At 35.1% G+C, this 27,692-nt stretch overlaps 1 protein-coding gene across 1 annotated transcript; it reads left to right on the forward strand.

Moving 5' to 3' along the window:
• The first annotated feature begins 2,107 nt into the window (after positions 1-2,107).
• Positions 2,108-21,190, forward strand: FBXO47 (F-box protein 47). The gene is made up of 11 exons (XM_061176237.1): positions 2,108-2,167; positions 4,019-4,225; positions 4,691-4,861; positions 7,517-7,593; positions 8,921-8,998; positions 10,596-10,704; positions 15,325-15,501; positions 16,996-17,142; positions 17,821-17,963; positions 20,260-20,419; positions 21,078-21,190. Exons 2-11 carry the CDS (start codon positions 4,045-4,047, stop codon positions 21,188-21,190), a joined length of 1,356 nt encoding a protein of 451 aa, XP_061032220.1. The 5' UTR covers positions 2,108-2,167; positions 4,019-4,044.
• Positions 21,191-27,692: the final 6,502 nt, after the last annotated feature.

Consider the following 27,692-nt stretch of genomic DNA (forward strand, 5'->3'; position numbering starts at 1 on the left):
CACTCCCTTTCAAGGCTTCTCTGTGACTCCATTCTCTCCTGGTTTTCTCCAGTTTACTCCACTAGATACTCCTTTTCAATCTCCTTGCAGAACTTGCCTTCCTTTTCCCAATCTCTGAAGGTCACTATTCTTCTATTGCAGAAAACTCTTAAATTTATATATCCAGCCCAGATTTTTTTCCTCCAACCTCCAGATGTAATTCAACTGCCTCCTTGACATCTCCCTTAGATGTCTCATAGACATATCAAATTTACCATCTGCAAAATTAAACTTTTTTAATTTTCTGCTAGAAAAACTCCTCCCCACTGGCATATCACAGTAAATAGGATGACCATCCACTCACTTATTAAAGTTAGAAGCCTGGGAATCATTCCTATCTCCTTCCTTTCCCTCCCTCCCATATCCAATCCATCAGCAAATTCAGTTACTTTTATCCCCAAAATATATCTCAAACCTGTCTCTCCAAGGCCACCACTCCAGCCCTGCACAACATCCTAACATATCTTACCTCTTCTACTCTCACTCACCTCATTCATTCTCCACATAAAAGCCAGAGCAATCTTTAAGTGATGTAAATCAGATTGTATCACTGCTTAAAACTCCTCCATGACTTTCCATGACACTTCGAATAAAATCCAAACTTCTCATCACTCCGCACCTTGGTATCCACTAGGCACTCATAGCCCACAGCATAGGGGCTGAGACCTTGTCGCAGACCTAATAAAAAATGCTTGAGACAGGGGAGAAAAAAAGGAACTGGCTCCGAATAAACTTTGTAAGTCAAAATTAATGAATATTTGTGACTGCATGATATATGTCAATTAATCCTAATTTTCATATCAACCTTTATGAAGTTATTTATATATTTTATTTTACTGAGGGATGTGGGTACATATTAATTTCTTGGATATAATGTGGAGTGGGTCCCCAAAAGCAGGAGTATAGAGAGCCTTCAGGGGGTCGAAAATGGCCCTCATTTAAGGCCTTTATATAAGGTCCTGCACATCCCCATCTATGCTGCCTTCTCCATGGTCTCCATGAGGCCACTCCTAATTGCTCACTAAACTCAACCAGCCGGCCTTGCAAATGCCTAGAACATACCAAGATCTTTCCTGCTGTTCCATTTTCTCCCAGCCCTTCTCCTGACTGGCTCCTTCTCCTCCATTAGTTCTCAAATTAAATGTAACCTCCTGAAAGGGACCTTTCTGACCAGTCCATCTAACGTAGGTGCATACTCCCTACCCCCAGCCTTCTCATTTTCTGTTGCCTTATTTCCTCCATAACACTGCTCTCCATCTGCAGTTTATTTTGTCTGTTTATTCTATATTTCCCATTAGATTAATGAGCTCCATCAAGGCAGGAAACTTATGTATCTTGTTCTCTGTTGTATCTTTAGGGCCTACTCCAGTGACTGACCCAGAGCAGGTTTCAACAAATAGCTACTGAATGAATAAATGATTGAGAACTTAATCTTTAAGGGAGGAGGGCCATGCAAGGAAGATTTGTCTTGGACCCCATCTTGAGATGCCGGAGGCACTCACCCTCGATTCTAGGCACCCAGATAGGTTTAAAAAGGAACGTTTGGAGGTTTTTCCCAACAGAAGTTTTCATGAAAGCTCTTGTAACCTACCCTCTTCTGGGTCGGGGGGGCGGGGGGGGGGGGGGGGAATTAAAAACCGGCGCAAAACTAGGTTAAAGGGAAAGGAAGTGGTTTGGGGCAGATGTGTGCTGCGCCAGGTTGGGGCTCTTCGTTTTGCACCCTCCCCTCCCCGTCTCTAACGGCTGCACCCCTTCCTCTCATCAGCCTGAAGCAAAGGGTGGCTTTGGGCTAAGTTCAGGATCCAAAGGCCTCATCCTCGTTAATTATTCATGGTGTAGGAGGGCACTGTGGTTGCCGTTCTTTTAAATATTTATGAGGGGGCGGGGCCTCCCTGCCGCTGTGGCTCCTGGGAGGGTTCTAAAATATTCCTGTGGAAGGAGGGTACTATGGGAGCCGAGGTTCTTGCTATTCATGAGGGGGCGGGGCCTCCTTCCCGCTGGGGCTCCTGGGAGGATTCTAAAATATTCTCGAGGCCAAGGGGGCGCCTGGGAGGCTGGAGCTGAGGGGAGCCGGAACCTCCCTCTTCCCGGCGGCAAAACCTTGAGGAAATATTTTCTTTTTTAAACAGTAAGAAATTTGAGGATGGTAGGACAAAACGATTAAGTCCCATTTTCCTGTGATCCTTTAGCCGGAAAACTGTCAAAATCTGTGGTAAAAAGAGATTTTTTCCCCCAATGCTTTCTGGAGATAGTTTCATCTTTTCATGGGCTGAAGAGGGTCAAAAATGCACCACAGTGTGCTTAGACTCTTATATTGACCAGTTTCTCTTTTATGGCCTCCCTAGTTTACCTCTTTGGAGATGTTCTGGGCTAATTCCCGAGCAGATGGGGGTGGGTCTCTTCAAAGGATTTTCTTAGGTTAAAACAAAGTAGAAATCCTAGTGAATTGCTGTTGGACGGTTTTCTCTGAAAAGGGGGGGAAAAGTTCATCCAAGAGGGCCCTCAAAGCCTTTCACACGTGGGCAAGAATGAGTGGGGTGGAGCAGGGTATTGAAACATCGTCTTATTAGGATTATTTGGGCTCGTGATTCTCATTCTCTAGAGGGCTGAGAGGAAACCAGAAATAATTTGGAATTACACTTTTAGGGTTTTCAGAAAAGCCTGCTATCTCCCCCAAAACGTTCAGGTCTGAGGAAAATAAAGAATTGTAAGAGGAGAGTTCAGTTTTAGAAGAATTTGGGTTATTGTGTTTCAATCCTCTCAGAGGTTTAAAAATATATGTAGTGTGTAGTTGACACACTGAAGTCCCCTGGGTATTGGGTGTCAGTGAGTCTCTGAAGAGCCCACAGGCCCCCACCCAAGTCCCAGGTTACCTGGTCCTCAGAGAAACAGAACAAATCCTAGGCCAGATGTATATTTTACTATAATGAAAATGCTTTAAAATGCCTACTGTGAAAAGTTAAAAACAATCTTATGGATCAAATAAATTAAGATTCTTCCATTTGATGGAATCCCATGCAGTTCTTAAAATATCAGTACATATACTTGCAGAAGTGTATCTATTGGCATGGAAAGAAATTACAATTCTAATTACAATTAAAACTGAAAAAGCAGATTGCAAAATAGTGTGAACAGAGATTCCCTCTTTTTTTGTAAAAATGAAATGTATATAAAATTCTGGAATGATATAAACCAAAGTGCTTAATTTTAAATGTTAAAAACCAAATGAATTTAATTTTCTTCTTTTTGTTTTGTTGTATTTTGTAAAATTTTGACAATGCACACGTTACTTGTGTAATTTTAATGATTATTTGTAAATATCCGCTAAATTGAATGCTGAAGCAAAGTGCTATGTATAGTATGTTTTTTTTTTAATTAATTTCTTTATTTATTTTTGGCTGTGTTGGGTCTTCGTTTCTGTGCGAGGGCTTTCTCCAGTTGCGGCGAGCGGGGGCCACTCTTCATCGCGGTGCGCGGGCCTCTCACTGTCGCGGAGCACAGGCTCCAGACGCGCAGGCTCAGTGGTTGTGGCTCATGGGCTTAGTTGCTCCGCGGCATGTGGGATCTTCCCGAACCAGGGCTCGAACCCGTGTCCAGCCGTGTCCACTGCATTGGCAGGCGGATTCTTAACCACTGTGCCACCAGGGAAGCCCCTTTAAAAATGTCACATAAAAATGTCACATTTCTTTTCTTAGAATATATCTCATCCAAATACACATCTCATTTTCTGCTAAAGCTGTATCTAAAATATTTGGCTAAGAGGGAAGAGATCTTTAAGTATTTCATATCATGCTGAGATGAATAAATAGACTCTACTGGTTGGACTCCATAAATTGGACATCACATTAAAAGTTTTGTAAATATAAAGAGACGGGTGTTGCCCATCAAAGTATGAACCTCTCCATTTAAAAAAACAACAGCTCTTCATCGTTATGATTTCCTTTCTTCGTTGTCTCTTTTACTTTGTTTTTCTAATCAGGATAAATTCATGAGATAAGAAAAAGGATGGCATCTAGAGTAAATACCAGTTTCACTTTGATTCCCAACCAGAAATACAGACGTAGTAATCATCGATCCAGCCGTTTTTCCAACATCCTTGACCCAGATTCTCAGCCCTTATCAACGCTTGGAAGTTTTAAAGCCTTGCCATTGGAAATATTCCAAATAATCTTAAGATGTTTGTCAGGTGAGGTTTGGGGTCTATGAGTAGGCTACATGGACAATTGAATGTTTTATTTTCCCCAAGAACTAGTTTGTCATCTTAGGCCCTGCTAGAATGTTAATGGTGTTCACATTGTTTATTTTTAAAATTTCATCAGTGTTAGGTAAGTGGTACTCAAAGAAAATATGATACTCAAATGCTTTAAAACATGCTTCTAATTATAATGACATGGTAATTTGACTGTTACATCCCCAATGTTTCTAATTCATTGAGAACTAGATTTAAAACAATTTTAAGATTTTCCTTTTCCCCACTTTTGTTATTTATTATTTATTTATTTATTTATTAGTATTAATAATAATATTATTATTGTTATTAATCTATTATAAATTAATAGATTGTGCTAATAGTGATGTTCTTGTATTTAAGCCGTTCATATACGTGTGTGTGTGTATGCATATATATATATATATATGTTTCTTTTGATAGTGAAGGATATCAGCATGCTAAGCATGGTGTCCAAAACAGTCAGCCAGCACATTATTAATTATATCTCAACCTCATCAGGAAGCAAAAGACTTTTACTACAGGACTTTCATAACCTTGAGCTGCCTGACAGGAGACAAGACTCCACTATATTGGAACACTACAGATCTCTAGGTAATTGATGTAATGTAATGAGAATTGTAACAAGTAAAGAACTATACTTAATTAAGGGGATTTTATTATACAATTCTGTAAGGCCTGTACGAAATGGAATACTTCCTATTTCTATGATGCTTTTACTCTTCAGTGTGAGGACTTTCCCTTAATAACAGTCCCTTAACACTTATATTTAAAGATGAGAGAATGCACTTTAAAGTGTCAGTCCTTGTGATTTCATGTGGATACAATGTCACCTGTGCTTATTGTCTAGGTGGCTTGCCAGTTTAGGAAATTGATGTATTTTTCTATGCTTTACTTCCTGTGAATCTAATGAGTTTTATCTCTGTACTGCTTTTCCCTTTCAACCATAATCTAGTTCTTAAAATAGAAATTTAAGCATATTATTGTGGAAAATCACTTATTCTCTTATCAGAAACAGTGGTTTTCTTTTTTTTTAAAGCACTGTGCACATTTACTAATAAATCATTATGCTATTATTAAATTAACCTTATCAAAGGAAATTCTGGACAATTTCTTCCCTTGATTTGTAATCATTTATGTCTTTTACCCCATTCATTGATTTCATTCTCCCTAAGAGTGCTGAAATAAAATTCTAATTTTGACTTGACTAATGACACCAGTTTAATTATGAAGCTACTTATAATTAACCAAAACATGGCAATAAAACTAAATATCAGAGTGATGTTGAGATGTAAATAAAGGCGTAAGAGTAAGTTACCTTTTAGTAGCCCAAGGATGCCTAGCTTTAAGATAATAATATAAGACTATATAGATGTGTAAATACATCAAAGTGTATTTGACAAGTATACTTAGTAAGGCTAAATGAAAGGTCTGTAATCTGGTTACAATGTTATTGGTTTCAGTATTTATGATTAGGCTTTGTGAAGCCTGTAACAGAATACGGCAATTACTTTTTGCTACTTGTCATTGTGAATATCTTTCTTCCAATATCATCGGATGCGGAGGAAGGCTACTTGGGAAAAACTTATTCTTTAGTTTTAATTTGAAAGAATTTTTTCTCCCTGACCAGGTTCAATTGCATAAACAAACAAAATAGCATTAAGACAATTATGTGGATAATTCAGTTAAAAATACAAATATGTATTGATCTTAAAAGCTAGCTTTTAAAAATGGTTTTACTCATGTAATGATTTCAACCTTCCATTTAAATTTTGTGCAGACACCTAGCTTATGACTAATTCTTTAGACAAATGTTTGATATACTTACCATTTCCTCATGTTGCCATTCCTATCTGATCTGTTCTTGTTTTCCGACATTAAAATAACATTTTCAGAATTCTCCATTCTAAGGATTATAAATTTTAATTTGCTTCTTCATACAAAACAGAGCAGATGGCCAGTGTGGAAAGAACATTACATCTGACTCTATTTTAGTGGGAAGAAATTAAAGAAGTTAGTCTCTAAAGGGTATAGCAGAGCACCTGTGTTAAAAGAATAAATAAGTCAGCCAGTATTGGTTTTTATGGTAAATTGAAACCCTTAAAAATAGGCATTCTACATTAGAAAAGGCAATCAACATACAATTATAGCCTTACAATTCCCCAGCTATGATATGCCATGGGACTGGATGCCAAAACATGAAAGGAAGAGAACTCAGCCTGAAAACTAAACACTGAAAATGTCTTTTTATGTACAAAAATAAGGAGGGCTTATGTTTAAAACTCAATTCTGGTCATGTGTTGCCCAAACATAGCAACTTCTAAAAATAGATTCAATTCCCATAGATTCTACAGAATTATATATAAAGTGGTTATTATATTATGTAAAAAAGTAAATGCAGAGAAGATGAAAACTGAAGAAAGTCGTGATATTCAGATATATATTTTCCTACCATGTATCTTATTTTTAGTTTGAGGACATTTGGCCTTATAGGAATGTTAACAATGTATTGCCATTTTAGGAAAACAGAACACTTAAAGTTAGAGGAAACAAATTATAACCATACACTTCCTGTCACTGTAGTTCAAGTTACATATCTCACTGGGAAATTGAAGGGTTTTTTTTTTCTTTTTTAAATATCTAAACACAAAATTCTATACATTCTTAACATGCAAGCCCCATAAAAGGATATCTCTGAAGGAAGAGATAAATATTTCATCCAAACTGGATACTTTCTGTGAGAGAAAAACCGACTTCTAATCTCTGAAATTTTAAGTACTTACGACTTCAAGTTTTTGTATTTGGAGAAGGGAGTACAAAATCTCTTTTCTCATTCTTTCCATTAGCAACTCTTAAAACATTTTCCATGGTGGACATGAGCTTAATTTTAAGAGATATTGGAATATGTTTTCTATGGAATAAAGACAGTAGAGTTTCCCTGTTGTGTTTTGTGTTTGGTTATTGTATCTTTTTAAATTTAAATACTTTCTCATATCTGTACTATAGCATCAATTTCACAATTTTTTGTAAGATTTTATGCCATAGCCTCTTAGGTGGACACCAGAGTCACCTGGTAAACACCATATATAAGTGTTTTGCACCCTTCCTCCCAAACTTCCTCTTAAAAACTCTATCAGCTCACAGCCCACTATCGTATACTTGACTTTCAGGAAACATTATGCTGTGAGTTATAGATATTCTTAAGTTAATTACATTGTCATTTTTTCATGTGTCTCTTTACTTTCTCAGGTCTACTGTTTAAAAGATGTACATTGCTGCTACCCACAAAGGAAAGACTAAAGTACATTCACAAGATACTCGCAGAAGTAAGATCATACTTCTGAATTAGCTCACAGTCTTGATTTCCAGTAAAGATATTTTATTATTAATGTCTTATATTCATTTTAAATCTATCTTTAATTAGTAGAATTTCATGAATTGGTACTAAAAAATTGGTTGATGATAATCTAATACTTTACCAAGTGCTCAGAGATTATAAAACACCAAAATGTAGTATAGGAGTATTTTACTTATTATAAAATAATTTTTACATATAACTAAGTACATCATTCAAGTTTATTAGGTTTATCGGAGTAATAAAAGTATTTTTACCTCATGTGGGAATTCTGAGGTTGTTTTAAAGTGGTGATTTAGATATTTTATTAAAATGAAAATTATTTCCAAATGTTAACATTTTACTATTTAAATATATGTATTAAAACTATTTTTAATATATAAAATGACAAACCTTTTATGATAATTTATGACTTGGAAATGTGTATCAATATGTTTGGGCATAATCTCTGTTAGACATTGAGTTTTACTATATAAACCCAATATATATCTAATACTGCTGATTCAGTTTTACACTCAATATGCAAACTGTTTCTGATCCACTGGCTTTTTTCATGTCAGTGTTTGCATTGAGTTCAGCTGTATGTTATTGCAGCAGCTTCCAAGATGATCTTCCTGCCATTCACTTCTTCACTTCCCAAGACATTCTAAATGCTGAATCACTTACATCAAATTAATTTTCTTGCTTTTAAAAATATTTCCGTGGCTACTCAATTTCATCAAGATAAGGTCCAAAGTCCACAGGTGGTATTTAGGGTTCCCCCTGACAGTGCAGCCTTACTTTCTACTACTTTGAGCCTAATTAAGCTGCTCATATCTTTCTGTCCAAATGAATATTTAAAATTTTTACCTCTATACCATTTTGCCCTTATTGTTTCCCTCACCAATACGATCTATTGATTATATTTGAATCCTACTTAAAGACATTGCTTGTTTCACATCCTTCATAAGCTTTTTTAATCATTCTCAAAATTATCCTTTCCCTGCTTTCATTGTATCTGATATGTTTATTTGGTCATTTTAGCATTTATACATACTTTATCCTGAAATATAAAATTAATTTCATGTATGTATATCTTATTGTTCTAAATAAATTGTGAGCTCCTTGAGGCAAAGACTTTGTTTTATATTTCTTTCATAATCCCCACCTATATAACATGAGACTAATCAGTTATTTAGTGTTTTAGTTATTTTCAGTTTAGACTGAAAACAATCCTTGCGTATTTCCATTAAATTTGAATGTCAAATCATTGCACAGTTCCACTGAAAAGGAGGAATTAACAGTTGTTCTCTTTACAGGTCTCCTGTTTTAAATTTAACGGCTGTGTAGCTCCATTGCAATGTTTAGGATTACCATGTTATGGCATGTTTTTACAGGTACATTTTTTTTTTTAGTGAAAGAAGAAAAGGAATTCTTTTTGAACTGTTATCAAGTAGAGCATGTAATCTGTCTTTCTATAGGATAATAAAAGTAATAATGATCTAAAAAGAAAACAAAATAACATTGTAAAGGTTTGAGAATGTGTTAATTTAATAATATGTTTGCCACCTCAGATTTTTCTTCTTGGATTTCTCACTGGTAAGAAATGTTTAACACTTATTTGCTCTATACCAATGTCCTTGAAGTTTCCAGCCAATTGTAATGACTAGAAATATTGTGGGGTAGAGGGTGTGTGTGCGCAATGAGTTTTAAGTCTTGGGCTAGTTATTTAAGATATGATCTTAGAAATGAACTGTATAAAAAAAATAGTAACTATAGGAAATGATAGGGATAACTAACCTTTTTGTGGTAATTATTTTGCTATATATATATATATATATATATATAATTACTGTGTTATATGCCTTTAACTTATACAATGTTATACATCAATTATATCTCAGTAAACCTGGGAAGGGGGAAGAAATTAACTGCATGATTTTAAGAACATTTTTTACTATTTTATTATAAACAAGATAATAACATTATTAATGCTGTTCAATATATTATTAATATATTGCACTGTTCTAAGCAGTTTGCATGTATTAACTTACTTAACTATTACAGCAACCTTATGAGGTTTACAACAATCTTACAACAGTCTTGCTTATATCCCATCCTGCCAGCCAGCCACCATCTGCATGTACAGATTCCAGGGGCATAGGCCGTCCTTCTAGCCCTCTTCCAAGATAGATAGATTTCTGCTTTTTCTTTTTCCCTTTGGAACAGGTAATATGAGCACATGTATTCATATAAAATTCAAAAGGTACAAAATGGTATAAAGTGAATTGTAAGTCTCCTCCCAGGCCTGTTCCTTGTTCACAGAGTTCCCTTCAACAGAAGTAACCACTGTTAGCAGTGGTCCTTCCAAAGAGAATAATATTCATTTTTAAACTACTGAAATGTAGTTCAACTATTTTAAGAAAAATTGATATGATTAATCAACTTTTTCAAAATCTACATATAGTTGAATACCATTTGAATTTTTTCATATATGTTTAACTGTACATTCTGGTCTCCTCAAAGATAATTATTATATTTGGTCCTAATAAAAATTGGTTTTTGTTCACACCCAAATGTCGTAAATAAATGCTCATAATTGTCACATTAAATGAGGTCATTATCATTTGTAAGCAATAGCATAAATGATAGCTAGAGGGGATCAAAAGGGTTCTACTGTAGTCTAAAACTAAACCACAGTATGGTTGTGAGTCAGATGTCTAAAGTTGTATCTATACTGTCAGAGTTCAGGATTCAGTACCATTTAGTTCCCTGAAAAGATACTCCCTATGCAACCAAAAAGAAACTGGATTTTGGAGCATTTCTAGGTTTTGTTTATATAAAATTTCCTACGAATTTGAACAGTTCCATAGTGGATAAAAATTGCACATTGCCTCGATTTTATGCTACCGCAGTTATGGTCATAAGGCAATAGTGACTTATATTTTGATTTGATGGTTTGAACATCTGAAATGTTTCCTTTATCATCCTCAGACCTTAACAGCAGGATGGGATGAACTTGAGTGCCATCGTGTTTATAACTTCTTATGTGAGCTGACTAATCTCTCCCGCAAGATGCAGACAGTTGTCTGCAGCAAACCAGGTAAAGAACTAAAATTCAGAGATAACATTATACAGAGATTAAAACAGAAAAGAAAAAATATAGTTCTGAAGTGTATTTCAAAATAAATTGTGGCATTCGTTTGTAGTAAAAAGACAAAGAGATGTAAGGGAATGATAAACACTGAATCAGATAGTGAGGCAGAAGTGGCCTGTGATTAGAGAAAGAGAAGCGCTCAGAGGGCTTCAACCACATTAATAATATTTTATTCCTTAAGCTGGTGGAGGACACAAAGGTGTTCATTATAGTATTCTTTAAACTTCTATATATACCTGAAATAGTTCATATTTTAAAAATTATAAGAGGGACTTCCCTGGCAGTCCAGTGGTTAGGACTCCATGCTTCCACTGTGGGGGGCATGGGTTTGATCCCTGGTCTGGGAACTAAGATCCTGAATGCCCCACGGTGCAGCCACAAAAAAAAATTATAAGAACCCTACAATTTAGCAATTTCACTCTGAGAAACTCCCACAGTATGCACAAGGAGACGTATAAGAATGAGCATTGCAGCATGTAACCAGGGAAAGCTGCAAACAACGTAATGCCTGTTGTCAGGAGAATGGATAAATGAATTATGGCATATTTATACAATTAAAACCATTAGTAGTGGGCTTCCCTGGTGGTGCAGTGGTTGAGAATCTGCCTGCCAATGCAGGGGACATGGGTTCGAGCCCTGGTCCCGGAAGATCCCACATGCCACGGAGTAATTAAGCTCGTGTGCCACAACTACTGACCCTGCGCTCTAGAGCCTGCGAGCCACAACTACTGAGCCCATGTGCCACAACTACTGAAGCCCGCGCGCCTAGAGCCCGTGCTCCACAACAAGAGAAGCCACCACAATGAGAAGCCTGCGCACTGCAACGAAGAGTAGCCTCCGCTCGCTGCAACTAGAGAGAAGCCCATGCACACCAACGAAGACCCAACCCAGCCAAAAATAAAAATAAATAAACAAATTTATTTTAAAAAAAAAACATTAGTAGTTAAAGTGAATTAACTAGAGCCGTGTGTATTACTATGGATAAATCTCAAAATATAATTTGAGAAAAAAAGGTTACCAAACAATACTTTTAATATGATACCATTTATATACATATTAAAAACATGCAAAACAATTCTATATATTCTTTATGGTTATATACATATGCAAAAAAGTATAAAAACATAGTTGGGAGGTATGATAGTTAATTTTGAGTGTCAACTTGGGTAGGCCACAGTACCCAGATATTTGGTCAAACATTATTCTAGATGTTTCTTTGAAGTTATTTTTTAGATGAGATTAACATTTAACTCAGTAGATTTTGAATAAAGTAGATTACCCTCCATAATGTGAGTGGGCCTCATCCAATCACTTGAAGGCCTTAACAGAAAAAGACTCCCCTCCCCAAACAAGAAAGAATGCTACCAACAGACTGCCTTTGGACTTGAACTAGAACTCTTCTCTTGTCTGCAGCCTGCCACCCTACCCTGCAGATTATGGACTTGCCAAGCTTCCAGAATCCTCATGAGCAAATTCCTCAAAATAAATCCTTCTCTATGTATATACACACATCCTGTTAGTTTTGTTTCTCTAGAGAAAGCTGACTAATACAGGAGGGATAAAACCCAATTCAAGATGGTGATTACCTCTGGGGAGGAAGGAGATTAGGACTGATACACAAGAAGTTTTAACTATATCAGAATGTTGTATTTATTTTTAAAAATCTGAAGCAAATATAGCAAAAAAATAAAGATTTGACAAAGCTAGCTGATCAGTACACAGTGTTTGTTACAGTATCTCTGCTTTTCTGTCAGCCTGAAATATTTCATTATGAAACAAATCATGGCAGATTTTTTTTTTAAAGGCAGACATAGAAGCCCAATGAAACAATAACAAAATTAATTTATCATGTCCCTCTCTTGATCAAAAAGTTTTATTAGCTTCCTTATATCTTCAAAATAAAGCCCAAACTATTTATATTGGCCTTCATATTCTAATCCTAACTTACTTTTTCAAAATTATTGCCCACTACCTCTGTATCAGTTTGACATAGGCATATTGCTCTACTCACTGTATCTCAGACACCTCTTACACATTTCTACCTCATACCTTTTATTCATTCTCTCTTTTTCCTGAAATACCATCTCTCCTTTTCACCCTTTAAGACCCAATTTACCTGACCTCCTCTGTAAAGCCTTTCCTGATCTTCCCAGACCTACAATAATCTCTCTCCTCTAAACTTCTGTGTTACTTGACTTAACACATCAGGAGATACTTACATATGGCCTTAGTGCATTGGCAGACTTTCCATTTACACTTGTCTTATCTACAAGTAAGTAGAACATAAATGGTATAAAAATATAAAATGTAAAATGGTGCCACCACCAGGGAAAACAGTTTGGACATTCCTCAAAAGGCTAAAGGTGGAGTTATCATATGACTCAGCAATTGCACTCCTAGGTACATAACTAAGGAAATTGAGAACAGGAACAGGGACAAATACTTGTATACCAGGGTTCACTGAAGCATTATTTTCAATAGCCAAAAACTGGAAACAACCCAAGTGTTCATCAATAGATGAATGAATAGACAAAATGTGGCATATACATACAATGGAATATTATTCAGTCATAAAAAGGGGTGAAGTTTTGGTACAGGCCACAACATGGATGAACACTGAAAATATATACTAAGGGGCTTCCCTGGTGGCACAGTGGTTAAGAGTACGCCTGCCAGTGCAGGGGACACAGGTATTTGAGCCCTGGTCCGGGAAGATCCCACATGCCGCGGAACAACTAAGCCCGTGTGCCACAAATACTGAGCCTGCGCTCTAGAGCCTGCGAGCCACAACTACTGAGCCCATGTGCCACAACTACTGAAGTCCGTGCGCTTAGAGCCCGTGCTCCACAGCAAGAGAAGCCATCGCAATGAGAAGCCCACGCACCGCAACGAAGAGTAGCCCCCACTCGCTGCAACTAGAGAAAGCCCATGCATGGCAATGAAGACCCAATGCAGCCAAAAATAAAATATAATTAATTAATTAATTAAAAAATATATATATATGCTAAGTGAAATAAGTCAGACACAAAAGGACAAATATTGTATGATTCCACTTATGTGAGGTACCTAGAACAGGCAAATTCATAAAAACAAAGTAGATTAGAGGTTACCAGGATCTGGGAAGACGGGGAATGTAGAGTTATTGCTTAATGGTTACAGAGTTTCTGTTTGAGAAGACGAAAAATTTTAGAGTAAGACAGTGGTGATGGTTGAACAACACTGTGACTGTAATTGATGCCACTGAATTGTATAGTTTAAAAATGGTTAAAATAGCAAATTTTATATTATATATATTTACCACAATTTAGCAAAATAATGTAATATATCAAAAACTGTTGAATTATATACATTAAAGGGTAAGGTATACAGTATGTAAATTATATATATTTCAATAAAGCTGTTTAATAAAAACGTGAGATACCACTTCATACCCACTAGGATGGCTAGAACCAAAAAGTCAGATAACAAGCGTTGGTGAGAATGTGGGGAATTTGGAGCCCTCATACATTGCTGGTGGGAATGCAAAATGGTGCAGTCACTTTGGAAACAATCTGGTAGTTATTCAATAATTAAATATAGAGTTACCATATGACCCAACAATCCCATTCCTAGGTATATCCTCAAGAGAAACGAAAACATATGTCCATACAGAAACTTGTACATGAATGGTAATAGCAACATTGTTCATAATAGCCAAAAGGTGAGACAACCCAAATATCCATCGATGGGTGAATTGATAAAAAATGTGGTATATCTATACAATGGAATATTATTTGGCCATAAAAAGGAATGAAGTATTGATACTTGCCATAACATGGATATACCTTGAAAACATACTAAGGGGACTTCCCTGGTGGTCCAGTGGTTAAGAATCCGCCTTCCAATGCAGGGAACGCAGGTTCCATCCCTGGTCAGGGAACTAAGATCCCACATGCCACGGGGCAACTAAGCCCACATGCCACAACTACTGAACCCACGCACTCTGGAACCCATGCGCCGCAACTAGAGAAGCTCATGCGCTGCAATGAAAAGATCCCGCATGCCGCAACTAAGACCCAACACAGCCAAATAAATAAATAAATAAAAAGAAAATAAGTATTTTAAAAAAAAAGCATGCTAAGGAAAGAAGTCAGTCACAAAAAACCACCTACTACGTGACTTCATTCATATGAAGAATAGGAAAATCTATAGAGACGGAAAGTAGTGCTTAGTGCTGGGTGTGGTAAAGGACAGAAGGATAGGAGAGTGATAGCTAAAAGAGCAGGGTTTCTTTTTGAGGTAATCAAGATGTTCTAAAATTTACTTGGTAATGGGCACATATATCTGTGAATATACTAAAAAAAAAGTTGAATTGTACACTTTAAATTGGTAAATTTTATGGGATGTAAATTGTATCCCAATAAAGTTGTTTTAAAAAAAGTAGTTCCTTGATCATCTCAAATTTTTACAGAGTAAAATGAAGTAACACTCTCAGTACAAAGCGTTTAATGATGTATGTCTTGACCTATCCAATATGCATATCAATCTTTCTAGGAAGAATTGTTTACAGTTCTTTTGTCTTCATAGGAAATGCCCGAAAACTGGAGTTAAGGATCAGACTGTTCTGTAGGAACGTTCTTCTTGATCATTGGACCCATCGAAGTGATTCTGCATTTTGGTTGACGTGTATATTAAAACCATGGCCAATGGTGAATCAGGCAAGATTACTGTATATCATCTTTGGACCAGTAGCTCCTCAAGATGGTGAGCATTCATTTCTTAGGGATGTATGTTACAAAATTGGTTAATTACTTTCACTTTAGGAAACATATCTTTTTGTACCTGCTTAGTTTCATCATTCCTAATAACTAAACCATGTTTCATGATTTCATAAATGTATACTACATTAACTTGTATGTAACTTAAGCATCAAGACAGAAATTGTTCTGCTGCAGGCCATTTCCAAATATATTCTCATCATCTCTGATTTACCCAAAATAACTGCATTTCATTTTTATTATATATATTGGCCGTGCTGCACAGCTTGTGGGTTTTTAGTTCCCTGACCAAGGATCAAACCCAGGCCCACGGCAGTGAAAGCCCGGAGTCCTAACCACTGGACCACCAAGGAATTCCCTGAATTTCATTTTTAAACATTATTTTTTTTAAAAAAAATATATTTATTTATTTATTTTTGTCTGTGTTGGGTCTTCGTTGCTGCACACGGGCTTTCTTTAGTTGCGGTGAGCGGGGGCTACTCTTCCTTGCGGTATGTAGGCTTCTCACTGCGGTGGCTTCTCTTGTTGCGGAGCACGGGCTCTAGGCGCACAGGCTTCAGTAGTTGTGGCACGTGGGCTCAGTAGTTGTGGCTCGCGGGCTCTAGAGCTCAGGCTCAGTAGTTGTGGTGCATGGGTTTAGTTGTTCTGCGGCATGTGGGATCTTCCCGGGCCAGGGCTCGAACCCGTGTCTCCTGCATTGGCAGGTGGATTCCCAAGCACTGCGCCACCAGGGAAGCCCTTTAAACATTATCTTAACTCAAGATTATATTTGCTGCTGTAGGGGACTAATAATGCAAGGGAAGCAATGTGGTAGTCAGAATTGATGTTTTACTTAATTTGGGGTGCATCATATTATTTTTTGCAAGTTTTGGGCCTTTCTAATTAAGTTTTGCTTGGATGAATGTTAAAATTAGCATGTATTTAGTTCACACTGCCTTATATCAGGAGTTAACTAGTTTAAAGTGTGTTGAGGAGCAGCAGGAAGCCAATCTGGGATCAAATTTTGTTTGTGTGTGTAATTCACAAAGAGAATTGGTCATAGGTAAATAATAAAAAATTGACTGGATTACTCTGTTTTGATATAAATGTCTGGAAAATTCTCAAATACAAATTCTCTCTTTTTGGAAGTCTATCACTAGGTTTTATTTCATTTTAGTAAGATTACATCAATTGTTTATTTTAATTTCTGTTATGGGGTAGCATTATCTTTGAACCAGAAACAGTGTTTTGCTTGGTGAAACTACCTTTTCTTTTCCTCATTTAGCTATTGTTGCTGTGCTTCATCACATCAGTCAGAGACATTAAAATTTATACTGTTATCAGAATTGACCTTTCATTATGAAAGTTAAAATGAAAGTAGCATATATAAGTAATGGATTCCATTATGCAATCCAATTTCCTTTTTAAACAATCTGTGTAATCTTTATCACAAAGCCAACTATTCTGTCATAGCCTAGCTTTTGTTTCAATTATCATTCAGGACAGGTGGTTTGGCAGAAAATGATAGAAGGACCTGCAGATGAACCCAGTCTGAAAGGTTTGGCTGATGCCATTAAATTACTATATGATACAGGCACCAAAGAATGGACAGCAGATGATGTTATCAGTCTTGTAGATGAACTATCAGGTAAAAAGAATTATTTACCACATACAGTAATAGAAATTTGTTATTAGAATACAGTTATAAAATTGTAAGGACAACTCTATAGGTAACAAAAGAATTGCCTATTGGAAATCACTAAATGCTTTAAAATATTTAAAGTTTGGCTTTTTGTTTGAAGAGAATGCATATAATCAACTTACTTTCCTTCCATTTTCCTTGCCAATTTTATAAATATGTATTTATTGCTATTATTTGAAAGCTTCATAATTTAATTAGCTTAATTATTCCCATTTTGAAGTTCTCAGAAACACCTCCGAATGTTGGGTAAGAAGAAGGCCCTTTCCTGTTGGTACTGGCGAGATGAAACAATGTTTCCCATTCCTGCATAATCCTTTAGATTCTAAAGTTTACAAATTTCTTTCTTTAGCAGGATTATACCACCTTGTCTGTTGACCTATATGTAGGAGAAATGCTTTGACTGTATTACTAGTATATTTGTGAGAGTCGCTGTGACTTGGCAATAAATAATCTCTGTCCCCGGTTGAATGCTGTAATCGGAAAACTAAAGCATTTTTTCTGAGATTCTCCCTCGGCACTGATTGTATTTCCAATAAAGTAATATAATATTGCATGTATTTAATGATGTTTACTATAGCTATTGTGTAATTTCTCATTAAATAACTGTTCTTTCTTTAATAAAAGTGGTTCCCCGTGAGTGGCTTCTAGAGAATAATGCACATCTCCTAATCCTAAGTGGGAACAGCATCTGTTTCACTTTCATGGCTAGTAAAGCTGTGAATGGACGGGCCATTGAACTGGCAAGGCTGATAGTCTTTTTGGCTTTGGTAAGTATAAAATAAGTTTTTTCTAGCAAATTGTTTAACATTATAGTTGACCTACTAGGGAGCTGCCCTGAAGGAACTGAAATATGTACAAAACATTTTGAAAGAATAAGTATTTAAGTATATATTTTTATATATACTTTATATATATTTGAAATTTTTAAAATTTATATAATGAACTATCATATCTGGAATCATTCCTTGTGTTAACCTCTCCCCACTTCATATCTGGATTGTCATTATATAGCTCTGCCAAGTTATATTCTTTTTTTTCCCTTAAATTCCATTTAAAAATAAAGCATCCCTTATGATTTGCTCCAGGATAATCCCTGGGCAGCAGGGAGAGAATGTGTAAGTGAGTGGTGGTAGAAGTGAAACAAGATTAGTAATTGTTGAAGCTAGGGAATGGATACTAGGGGGCCGTAATACTACTCTCTTTACTTTTATATAGTCAAAATAAAAACACTTAAAAATATATTTAATATTCATTCACTTAACACAAATTGAGTGTTTACTGTGGGCCATACCTGTGAGAGATTTTAGGACTGTGGAAATTAATAGAACAAATCCCTGACCAAAAGCTGCTTACAGTCTTCTAAGCAATATCAAAGTATATATAAATAAATTCAATGTGATAAGTGCAAAAATATGTAAAAAAAGATACAAAGGTATCAGAGAGGAGCCAATATTGGGTGGGCGTAGAGTACAGAGAGGGCTTCCCCAATTCCAGTGGATATAAGTTTTTTAAATGAATAGGAAGTGTTCACCAGACAGAGGGGTTCGATTATTCAAGCATGTACCTGCATGTGTTGCATAGATATCTCATTTATTTGGCTTCCATCACAGATGCCAGCCCAACCAGTGCTTCAAAAGCAATGGAATAATCTTCAGTTGGCTGTTGTGAGGAATAATTGAATGTAATCCATTTTCTACAAAATGGAGACAGGATCTTCACCAACTCAACTGCTTAAAACATGAATGAAATCTCTGTGGCTCTTTTAAAATGTGAAGAAAGCTACTAAATTAACTGTATTCTAAATGTAAATGTTTATTTTAATAAGCAGAGGCCCTCAAAAAGAAAAAAAAGGAAAGAGAGAATTGGAACTGCATGACTGTATCAGGGAACTATAAGCGGTTCAGTATTATTTCTGAAGGGAAAAATGTGCAGAAGAGGAGGAGATGGTAAGTTTAGATAGGAAGGGAGAGGCTAGGTAAGGCAGGGCCTGGTAGACCATTCTGTGGAGCTTGAACCACAGGAGCCACACTGCTGACAAGTTTTAGGAAGCAGGGAGACATTGTCAGTTTTACGTTTTTGGAAGGTGACTTTGGCCACACTGTAGTAAAAGGAATGGAGAGGAAACCGCTAGGGGTGGAGAAACCTTCTCCGGAAAGCCTTCTCTGTTTAACATCTCAACTCTGGTCATTAATTTTCTCTAAATGGCCTCAGATTTGTCTTCTCTTTATCTTCATTTACCAGTGGTGTTCTAAGGCCACTGTATGTGTGGGGTAAGCCATCTCCCAAAATAGATTGCAAGCTCTTTGAAATCCAGGACTATGCTACTTATTTCTTTCGTAGTGCCTTGTACAGTGCTTTACACATAATAAGTAGTCAATATATCTTTCTTGTCATGTTAACATTATTTAGTTACAGTACTATATAGTTTATTTTCATGCTGTATGTTATTTGGCTATGTGAGTTAAATTGACCATTTAAGATGTTAGTAAATAAACCTTTTTCCTTTCAGTCAGTTTTACCTATAAACATGTAATTTTCACTTTATCTGTCTTTTAAATAATAGAGAAATATTCCCTACTACTCTCAATATGGAAAGTTGGTGTCACCATAGGGTTCTCTTGCCTGTTGAAATTGTCTGTCACCCTCATTGGACTCCTTGAAAATAGAGGCCGTGTCTTTATGGCTTACCATTGTATCCCCAGCTCTTAGCATGTGCTCAATAAACACTTATTGAATGAATGAGCAGGAGCCTTATTTTTCATGTTTAATAATTGTTTTCAATATTATTTCTTACATTAATAAATAGATATTCTATGATAATCTTTTTTTCTATGATAATCTTGAACCAGGCTTTTTTTACTTCACACTTTTCCCCACTAAATTTATACCATTTAAAAGCAAAGAAGTATTAGATATAAGAGCATTTCCCATTTATAGACTCAACATGATGTTATATGTATTAAATTCTGTAAAATTATAAACGGTCATTGTTAATACCACTTTCAAATTCTACAGCTTTCTTCAAATGAAGATTTACCATAATGCTTTGTATGTCTAAATCAGGTATGTGAGAAAGAACTATACTGCATGGATTGGGCAGTTAAAATGACGCGAAAAGTCTGTAAAGTCTTCAGCACTCCAGTGGAAAGAAATAACTTCCTGCAGAGTGTGGCAAATGCATTTGCGTATGTGATCATGGAAATGCTACAATCAGTTATGTCTGGTGAGTATGCATGTAGATGGTGCACAGTTGTGAGTAAAGTGCATTCTAGTCTCCCCTTAAGACATAGATAATTCTGTGTAGACTTTTATATCTAAGCTAAAAATAGAAAAATCAGACATTGTTTTTCCATGAGATATATTTAGTTCCTGGTTTCGTCACTTTTTAAATCTGGTATTAGTCTTAATGGAAAACATAAAGTTGAAGAGTCTGCTCTGAAAGGAACTAATTTCACTTCTGCACAGCAAAAAATTTTAACTTGCTTACTTAACCAACTATCATAATCATAATATTCTTTATTTGTATAGTTTACACATATATATTTTTATAGTTTTATTAGGTGCCCAACATGATAATTAACCCTATTTTACAGATGAGAAAACTAAGGCTTAGAGAAATTACCTGACTTGCCCAAGGTCATGAAGTTAGAAGCAGTAAAGCATGGACCAGCATCTTTTTCTTCTGATTTCTAATTCAGAGCTCTAAATATAATTCCATGATTTCAATGGTTAACGTCTGACTTAGGGAAAATCACTAACTAGTCTTCTGTTACATATTATTAGGGAAATTGGAACATCTTATGTTTCAAATAAATCATATATTTAGAAACTTAACTGTCATTTTCTTTTCCCTACTGTCTATTCCTGTGTATGGCATATAGGAGACCATGATGAAGACGACAGAAGCTTTCTGAATTTGTTCCATCTTGTGCATGCTCAGGCTAACTTCCATAAGGAGGTCCTGTATTTGACCATGAATACTCTCTCCACCTAAATACTCAGAAAGCCTTGCATTTAGAGAATAACTCAGTGAACTAACTATTAGAAGAGTGCTACTTTTCCACACTCAGAGAATAGCATCCATGGGACTTTTTATCACCTAAGTAACCTAAGAATTCAAAAGCTGCATAAAAATTTAGAAGCAACTGCTTACACCATTATTAATATAAAAATTTCAAGCAAACCCAGGAATGTATTAAGATTTCTCTAGAAAACAAGCTGTGCTGCTCTAGATTTTGGTAAACCTAACACCAAGCTAAAATGGCACATTAGTGTTCAAGAATCTGGGGCCAGCCAACCTGTATGTGTGGGTCTTCAAAGCAAGAGAAAATTCTGATGCATAGTTAGAACAGACCCAAATTCACTAAATGGTGTGTATCTGTTCACTTTGCTTAGGTTGTGTAAACATAGCGTAGAATGTTTTATGAAGATTTGCAGTATGATGTTTTGGAATGTGCAGATATAAATCACATTTTTTTTTACCACCTTCTTGGCATATGATTACAAAGAACATTTTATTTGCTTCATGTTTTGCAGATCAAAAACCAAAGGAAGTATGTGTGTGTGTACGTATATATCCATACGTATATATATATATATATATATATATATATATATATATATATATATACACACACACATACATGCACACACATATATTTCCTTCTCTAAGACAAATAATCTAAAAAGTCTATAAATAGAGGAAGGCATATATTGTCTTAATACAATCAAGTCATCTTTTATTCTTTCCTGGGGATTAGAGTAAAATGTTGCAAGTAAGGAGAAATATAAAATGAAAGAAAGTAGCTATTCTGCTCCTAAAGCTTTTCTCCCTATCTTAAAAAATAGGACTTGAAGGAAACTGAAAGCATGGATGGTTCCAGCAGCCCATGAGAGAATGGGGTTTATCTTCACTCAAGTAAATGGATTCCAAGAAGCTCCAGGACTATTTCAGTTTGACTAGCTTCTGTCACTGCCACTCTTACTATTAAAATAGAAAAAATAGTGCCTAACAAGCTGAAATAATGCTGGAGCCCTCCTAAATCTCCTATTTTCTTCTCCTTGGGTTTGATCACTTTACTTCTGCTGAAGACACACCCCTTCCCACTGGACTTCTCAGAGGCTGACTTTTTCTTTTCCTAAGCCCTTGACTTAACTCACCTCTGGAGTTGAGGAAGGGAAGAAAAACTAGAAGATATGGAAATTACCCACAGGAGTGGGGTACAAATTGTGGGAAATTCTCAAGTTTGGCAAGAGGGGCTCAAGTTTGGGGTACAAATTGTGGGAAATTCTCAAGTTTGGCAAAAAGATGATTTTTACTCCCACTAATAACAATCTAATGACACACCTTAATAGGATTGAGAAAGAGTGAAAATTGTGGAGAAGATATGAATTGTGATAACAAGGTTTTACTATGTTTTAGTAGCAAAAGGACTTACCTCTATTTTTGGAGGGTCAGAAATTAACTGCCTTTCTTTGATGGATTGTCCAACTGTAATTCCATCAGTGGCAGGAATTTTTTCTCCAGAGTTTAGTATTTACATATTTATGTACAAAATTCTTGCTTTTATCCTGGTTTCATTTTCTTCCTTTCAATTTAAGGATTCACCCACAACTAAATTATAAAAATTAAAAGTTGGCAGATACCAGAATACAAAAATAACACTTTAATTAGCTTTTTCTTTTCCCTCTCTCACCCTTTTTTCCATATGTGCTTTGGAAAGCCTAATCCATTTCTTTGTCAAAACACTGGTGACTTCAAATTGAGAATATTATATTATATGGGGGAAAATAGAAAAATAAAGGAAAAAAGTAAAATTTTTCATATAAATAGTGAATATTTTAAATATTTTACTAAATAAATGTTAAGTTTCATTCCCTTAGAGAAAGAAATTTGGCATTGTAAAATCTCCTTGAACCTTGAACTATCCAAGTCTCCACACCAGTTATTTTCAGCAGGTTTACAAAAGAAGCATGGTTTAATTTAAAACATTGCTTATCTGGATTGTGAATCACATTACACGCTTCAATTGACATGACTGCTGCTGTAAATTTTTTTAAAACTCACCTTATTTCATTATTCTTAATAATTGTGAGATTATTATCTCACCCTCCCCAGAAATTTGGAACATAAGAAAATCTGTTTCATTCTTTGGGTACAGTAGATAAATGATATCATCTTGCTACCACTAAAAAATAAACTGACAAATTCTTCATTCAATTATTAATAGATAAAATAACCTTTGAGACCAAATTTGAAGTTTCCTCAATTTGGCAGTTTTTTGCCAAATACATTTGTCATCAGGAACAAAGTGTGAATCAATTTTTAAGGTGGGAAATTAACTTGCAAAAGTATATATTATCATTAGTATTGATGTTTAAGTGATGGTAGAGGCAGTCATATTGCCACAAAAAAAGGGAGCATTTGCAAAATAAATAGGCTAAAAACACTGGGAGACTGTCCACTTCTAATTCATTCTAGAACAGTCATAAAATAACGATGTAAACTACCAACAGGTCAGATAACTTATCTCACCTGTACGTCTTTCTAAACTAGGAGATTAACCTGGGCTTCTAGCTTTTTTCCCCTTTTGATAGTGATTTCCTCAGTCTCTTTTGACCTTGATTTGTAGGATGATTTTTACTTCCACTAGAAACAAGCTCAACAACACATCATTATATTTATTTTTACTATTGTTTCTAAACACACACACCACACCACACCACAATAGCACTAATAACAATCTAATGACACTCCTTAGAAACTGAAGTTTATATATTGTGATAAATACTCCATACCTTATGAAACTATAGAACGTGTATCGTTAATACTTTTTTGGATAATTCCTTCTCATGCCCTGCTGACCCCTCAACTATACCATCTTCATGATGCAGGCAGTACATTACTGTACTTGGGAAGCCATTCAAGCATTCAGGAAGCTCAAGCAGTTGTTTATCAGGCCGCTCCCCATAGCATGAACAATAGGCACCTTATTTCACCTTTATCCATCCCTTCATGGCTTAGTTGGTGCTTCCAGTTCTTCTGTTAATAACAAAGATTTTATTGCCAGGATAATTATTCACCTTTGGAGATTAGAGCAAGCATGAGGAATCCAGCAAAAAAGTGCAACTGGAAGAACTACCTTATATCAGTAAAAAGCAAACATGAGCCTCTTTGTGTGATGATTCCTCAAGAGTTAACCCCTTTAAGTGAATAGTACTCAATTATATGATTACACATTTTCATGTCAATAAATATTGTGAAGGGTAAAAACACAATGCTACCACAAAAACCTCTTTGGTTATTGGACACCTTACTAGCAATGAGACTTCTTTACCAATTCCACTAGCAGGTAGCTCTGAAACCTGTAAGAAATCAGGCGATGGAAATATGCTCCTTGGCTTATTGAGACATCACTAAGGTAGGAAAGATGACCTGAAAGACAGCTATATTGGACAGTCTTCTCTAGGTTAAAAAAAAAGTGCCAAAGGACTAAGAACACTTTTTTTTTTCATCAAGAAAGCAAATACAACTCCAGAAAATTCCTCAAGTAACTAGACTTAAAAACAAAAACTTAGTTTAGCTCTTGAAAGGCTTTTAAATTTAAAAAAATTAATAATTGTACATATTCTAAGATCACTGCTTTCTTAAAGGTGCACAAAACTGAAAAGTACTCATTGTTATTTTTAAAGAATTGTATTTCTGGTGAACTGTCTTTGATACCTAAATATTTAAAATATTTGCTAATTTTATTTAATTTGTTATTTATTCATATTAATAAAATAAAATTAAAATTGAAAACATTTCTAACTTGTTCAGAGTTTGTCATGATGCAAATCATTGAGCATGTAATTCCTTTAAATTTTTTTGTATTTTTAAAAATTAAATGTTTAAAATTGAAGTATAGTCGATGTATAATATTATATAAATTACAGGTGTACAATATAGTGATTCACAATTTTTAAAGGTTATACTCCATTTATAGTTATTATAAAATATTTGCTATGTAATTCCTTTAAATTATTTCTTGTGGAAGAACTTATTTTTATTTAAGCTGTTAATTATAGCCCTACCATGATCAAAAAACTAAATGTCTTAATGCAAAATAATGTTTCAATTAGCTATATATTTATGTATATTTTTATGCTTAATATTTTAGTGTATAAATAAATAATTTCATTTACTAGCAACAACTCTTAAATTGAACAATAAATCTATAAGCAGAGCAGTATCCTATACTATTGTTATTTAATTCAGAGACAAAACTCCCAAGCAATTAATATTCCGATTGCTGCTAATATACTACAATTGTCATAGTTTAACAGCAGTTTCAAAAAACAAAATATGTGATTAAGTATTGTGGAGTACCTGCAATTTCCCATGACTACAAGATCTTACAGTGTATTTCTATGAACAGAGTTCTTAAATATTTCTAAAAAATGTCTGCCTTAGCAGATTTTTTTTTTAGTTTATAATGGAAGTTGTGTCAGTGATTTTTTCTGTTTCCCCCTGTATATATGACTTTGCTTTTATTTTTACTTAAAATAGATGGAAGCAAAACTAACTTAGAAGAGGCCATTCTAGGCTTAGTAAGCATTTGGTCTGTGATAAAGCCAAAGCATGTAATTTACAAAGACAATTTTCCCACTTCAACTATGTTTAAGTCCTTTTTTAAGGGACATTCCCCTTATTTTTTAATAATTTAAAGTTAAAATTATACTGTTAAGGGATTTTGAAGTTTGAACAATGCTAATTTTAAGCCTTTTAAAAGAAAAGAAATTTTCCGAAATTTAATAAATCACGTCATGCCAAGTTTCAAACTCAAAGTTTGGATTGATTCCATATAAATTACCCGAACAATGAGCTTTAGGTGCCTCCAACTTAGTAACATTTATCTTCCCATTATTTAACTGTTTCCCAAAATATATTCTCTTTCTCCTAACATAAAATACATCATTTTTCCACCCAAACCCCTTATTTTTTTTAATCAAGAAAGCAGGTATTAATATAATGATTCTTAGCATTATGCCCCATTAATTTTTTTCTAAGTAATCTGCAATTATTTAGAGATGTTTTTACTACATTGATGTGGGCCAAGTACAATCCTCATTTTTATAGGACGTGATTGCCCCATGACACAGATTTATAAAATTTACACAAAACTTTATAATATTGATACAAAAGTAATTTTTTCAGTGTTTTATTATATTTTAGGATGACAATACACAAATAGTTTAAATGTGAAATTTAGAAAATTTTATCGAAATGAACACAGTAAAACTCTGTTATAAACTGTCATATTGGGACTTCCCTGGTGGTCCAGTGGCTAAGACCCCATGCTCCCAATGCAGGGGGTCTGGGTTCCCTGGTCGGGGAGCTAGATCCCACGTACCACAACTAAAGATCCTACATGCCGCAACTAAAAGATCCCATATGCCGCAACTAAAAGATTCCGCATGCCGCAACTAAAAAAAAAAAAAAGATCCTGCATGCCGCAACTAAGACCCAATGCAGCCAAATAAATAAATATTTTAAAAATTAAAAAATAAACTGGCATATTATAGCATGGATATAGGCACAAAGTCATAAAGTTTCTTCCAAAATGTAACTGTTTATTTTTTAAAACCATAATATTTCACAAGTAATTGAAAATAAGGGTATCTTTTCTGTCTTTATATTGTGCCCAATACCAGTGGTATATATCACTGGTGTATAACTGAAATTGGCTGATTGTTTTCACTGAATTGATTAGTTGTTTCAACTTTGTATGGATACAGACTGAAGAGCCTTGACCTCATAAAAGACTTCAGAGGGAGCTCGGTTAGAGACTATACCACAAAGATCTACACCGCCATAATTAACTGTGTAACTTGGATCCCTCCAAAATACTGACACTTGCCCTAATTACCTAGGTAAGGACATAGAGCTGCTCTCTTGACTTGAAGTACAAAATTTTAGTTTGAAACACAAGTTATACCAAAGAGTTAAGAGGAATGTTTTAGTGGGAAATGTTATGTCACGGACTCCACAGAAAACAGAAGATCATCCCTGAATGTATTAATGCCATGCTTCTTGCATTAGTGTATCTGTCAGATTACCCCTTTTTGTTATATACCACCATGTAGTATTGTACTTGTTAATATTCCCTAAGCAGCTTAGACAAATGATCACTGATATATGTTTGGGGTAAATAAATATTTTCATTTTCTCCTCACAATGTGGCGGTTGGTACCCAAAAAGAGTTTGAAGTTGAGTTTTCATTATACAGTGTCATTTGGGGAGGGCAGAAAAGCGGACTACTGGTAAACTGTTAAAGAGTTTGTTCCTGGGAATTCTGTTTTCAAAGATGTAGTTTTTCATCCTAGAATTATAGAATTTTGAAATGGAAAGAGACATTAACAATTTTCTAGTCCAACCAGTACATTTGTCAGAATAAACTGAAGCCCTGAATGTTAAATCACTTATTGAAGGCCACATAATTTGTTGCCTAGACAAG

This window comes from Eubalaena glacialis, chromosome 19 (genome assembly GCF_028564815.1).
Source record: "Eubalaena glacialis isolate mEubGla1 chromosome 19, mEubGla1.1.hap2.+ XY, whole genome shotgun sequence".
Taxonomy (NCBI): domain Eukaryota; kingdom Metazoa; phylum Chordata; class Mammalia; order Artiodactyla; family Balaenidae; genus Eubalaena; species Eubalaena glacialis.